Source organism: Chaetodon auriga, chromosome 14 (genome assembly GCF_051107435.1).
Source record: "Chaetodon auriga isolate fChaAug3 chromosome 14, fChaAug3.hap1, whole genome shotgun sequence".
NCBI lineage: Eukaryota > Metazoa > Chordata > Actinopteri > Chaetodontiformes > Chaetodontidae > Chaetodon > Chaetodon auriga.
Window position 1 is genome coordinate 3,170,598 of NC_135087.1, and position 2,901 is coordinate 3,173,498.

Sequence of the window (2,901 nt, forward strand, 5' to 3'; positions counted from 1 at the left end):
GTTTTGCCAGGGTAACGTTTGGGCACCGCTGACCCGGTCTCTGCGGAGCGAGGTGGATCATGACCACACCTCCTGTTACTCACCGTGTGTCTATTGGCTGCCGGGATTTATCTTGTGCCTGCATGTGCCTGCTGTCAAGGGTTTATACTATTAAAACTCCCCAAACTCCTCCGTCCTCCCTGACACTTGTTGCTGCTGCCTGCGCACCACCGGGAGAGGCCACCTGAACCGCTTCAGCATTTCCTTTGGGATTTCCCGCGGGGAGTGATGAACTCCATCGACCCTCAGTCCCATCACCAGCACCACCAACACACCTCCCCTACCGTCGGCTCTCTCCCACCTAAAGGCGCCCAGGAGGCCCCGGACATGGCCGCTGTCTACTGCGATAACTTCAGCAGCATGTACCACCAGCAGAGCCTCCAGGGCGCGCAGAGACCCGCCGGCTACGGCCTCGGAGATTACGCGTCGTCTCCAAACCCGTACCTGTGGCTCAACGGGCCGGGCGTCAACTCCTCCGCATCCTACCTGCACGGAAACAACCCGGCGTCGTTCATCCCGCCCTCCTACGGCTCGCAGCGGCAGTTCATAACAAACTCACCTGGCTTTGGTGGGCCCGACCTGGGCTGGCTGTCTATCGCCAGCCAGGAGGAGCTGCTGAAGCTGGTGCGGCCGCCGTACTCCTACTCCGCGCTCATAGCCATGGCCATCCAGAATGCGCACGAGAAGAAGCTGACCCTGAGCCAGATTTATCAGTACGTTGCCGACAATTTCCCCTTTTATAAGAAGAGCAAAGCCGGCTGGCAGAACTCGATCCGGCACAATCTGTCCCTGAATGACTGCTTCAAGAAAGTGCCGAGGGACGAGGACGATCCAGGTACCGTGAACGCACCAGCGCAAGTGATCTTAGAAATAATATGTGCTGTAATAATGTGGCATTTAGGGAGAGTTTGCCCATCCTAAAGTCTCCGTGCGGTTGAATTAGACGGGAAATAAGGTGAACATGAATTAAACTGCGTTTAAAATGTGAAAAAAGAAGAGAGAAACTTCATATAATAATGATCATGAACACCCGCTAAATTTCCAAATGATCAAATTTTCATAAAACATGTTCACATAAGTCTTCCCAATATTCAACTCTAAATAATGTTCTGTAAAAAAAAAATCCTATAATTGATGCTTTGTGGTCATTTTCTAATTTATTTTAAAAGCAACAAGTTATTAAAATGGTACACAAGAACTTCCCCGAGCTGTAAAAATAATAGAAGTATAGATATTCAGTAATTCCAAAGAAGTTTTGAACAACATAATTTAATAACACAGGACAATTAAAGACTCCCTACAGATACATTTTATTTTATAAAGAACATTTTACAAATACTTCTTTCATATTTCAGTATTCTGTTTCTGTTAAATGGTGCTTTAATGTGCTCGAACGTGACTGGAATGTTGTTTTTAGTCCTAAACTTTGCGTCAGTCTAGACTTGAATGACAGCTCAGGAAATATGCTCATTATTTATTATTCTTCCCCTAAACTGCACCTTAAACTGAGTCCAGAACTTCAGAAAACACTAAAAACAGCAGGAAACACAAGATAAATGGTAACAGTTCATTTGAATATTTGGGCTAGAAGTTATGCTTTGACAAACTGCTGGAATTGTGTTCCCATTGTGTTGATTTGTAGTCATATCTGAACAGGAAAAGGCCAAAAAAGGGTAAATTTAAGCAAAATTAAATTATATATTTTATTTAGATGTTATAATTTTGATATATCAGACCCCAAAACTTGGAACAAAGTTTCAAAGTAAAATTTCATTCAGCGAAAACTGAAATGATGAAGTTGTCGTCTTATCTTCAATTACAGGAAAAGGAAACTACTGGACGTTGGACCCGAACTGTGAAAAGATGTTTGACAACGGAAATTTCCGCAGGAAAAGGAAAAGGCGGTCCGACCCGAGCAGCGCAGGGGGAGCGGCGGTGGCTGCGGCGGCGGCAGGGGCCACAAAAGTGGAGGATGGCAGGCCGGCGGTGGCGGCCTCATTGAAGCCTTCGGACAGCCCTCAGCTCCTGGGGCCGTCCTCTCCAGAGATGGAGGCGATGAACGAGAACCACAAGAGCTCGTCGTCGTCATCGCCGCCCGGACTGGCCTCGGCAGCTCCTTGTTTTAATAACTTTTACAGCAGCATGTCCACGCTGGGCTCGGGGGCCCCCGGCCGGCAGGGCTCCCTGGGACTGGTGAACGAGCTGTCGAATAGGAACATTACGGCCCTGAGCCCCTACCACCTGAACCACGGCGGGCAGGACACGGGGACGTCAGAGCACGGCGAGGGCTTGCATTTCAACCGTGGAGTGTACTACAACACGTTTGGCAGCGGGCAGAGCGGACAGTTCAACAGTCACTTCTACAACAGCTTCAGTGTCAACAGCTTGATTTACCCCAGGGAAGGGACAGAGCTATAGGAGCTGATCCACCACGACGCCGCGCTGTTTCAGGGGCTCGCCGCCCGGCCAGTCCCCCCCCGAACCACTCAAAAACACACGTTTGAGCAGAGAGGTCAGAGTGCATCTGCATCATGAACAGTGTTCAGCTCACCGGAGAGATTAGACAACTAGAGAGTATTTTAGGTAAACTTGATTCAACGTGACGAGCACTCAAACGGTGGAAGCAGCAGCCGGAAAGTCAAAGAACAAGCGAGCACTTATCCTTTTACTCTTTTTTTTATCACTGTATCAAAGCTCCTACTTTGCTCTTAATGCTAAAATATACCTGCAAAGTAAGACAACCACTGAACACTTATGTCTTTGTCATATCTTAAACACATTTTTTACCTTTTTTGGCAGTTTCAACAGAAACTCTCCCTGTTCCTGTGGTCAGAACCACTCTGTCATGTTTAAGATGTAAAT

The 2,901-nt window shown here is 47.8% G+C and overlaps 1 protein-coding gene across 1 annotated transcript; it reads left to right on the forward strand.

Moving 5' to 3' along the window:
• Window positions 1-267: 267 nt before the first annotated feature.
• Window positions 268-2,510, forward strand: foxi2 (forkhead box I2). Its single transcript, XM_076749342.1, has 2 exons — window positions 268-874; window positions 1,862-2,510. The coding sequence occupies exons 1-2, from the start codon at window positions 268-270 to the stop codon at window positions 2,455-2,457; spliced, it is 1,203 nt and encodes a 400-aa protein (XP_076605457.1). The 3' UTR covers window positions 2,458-2,510.
• The last annotated feature ends 391 nt before the right edge of the window (window positions 2,511-2,901 follow it).

Bases quoted from the DNA above. Each gene is read 5' to 3' on its own strand.
- foxi2 (XM_076749342.1), top strand. From the start codon at position 268: ATGAACTCCATCGACCCTCAGTCCCATCACCAGCACCACCAACACACC. The intron at 875-1,861 runs GTACCGTGAACG...CTTCAATTACAG, and splicing joins GAGGGACGAGGACGATCCAG to GAAAAGGAAACTACTGGACG.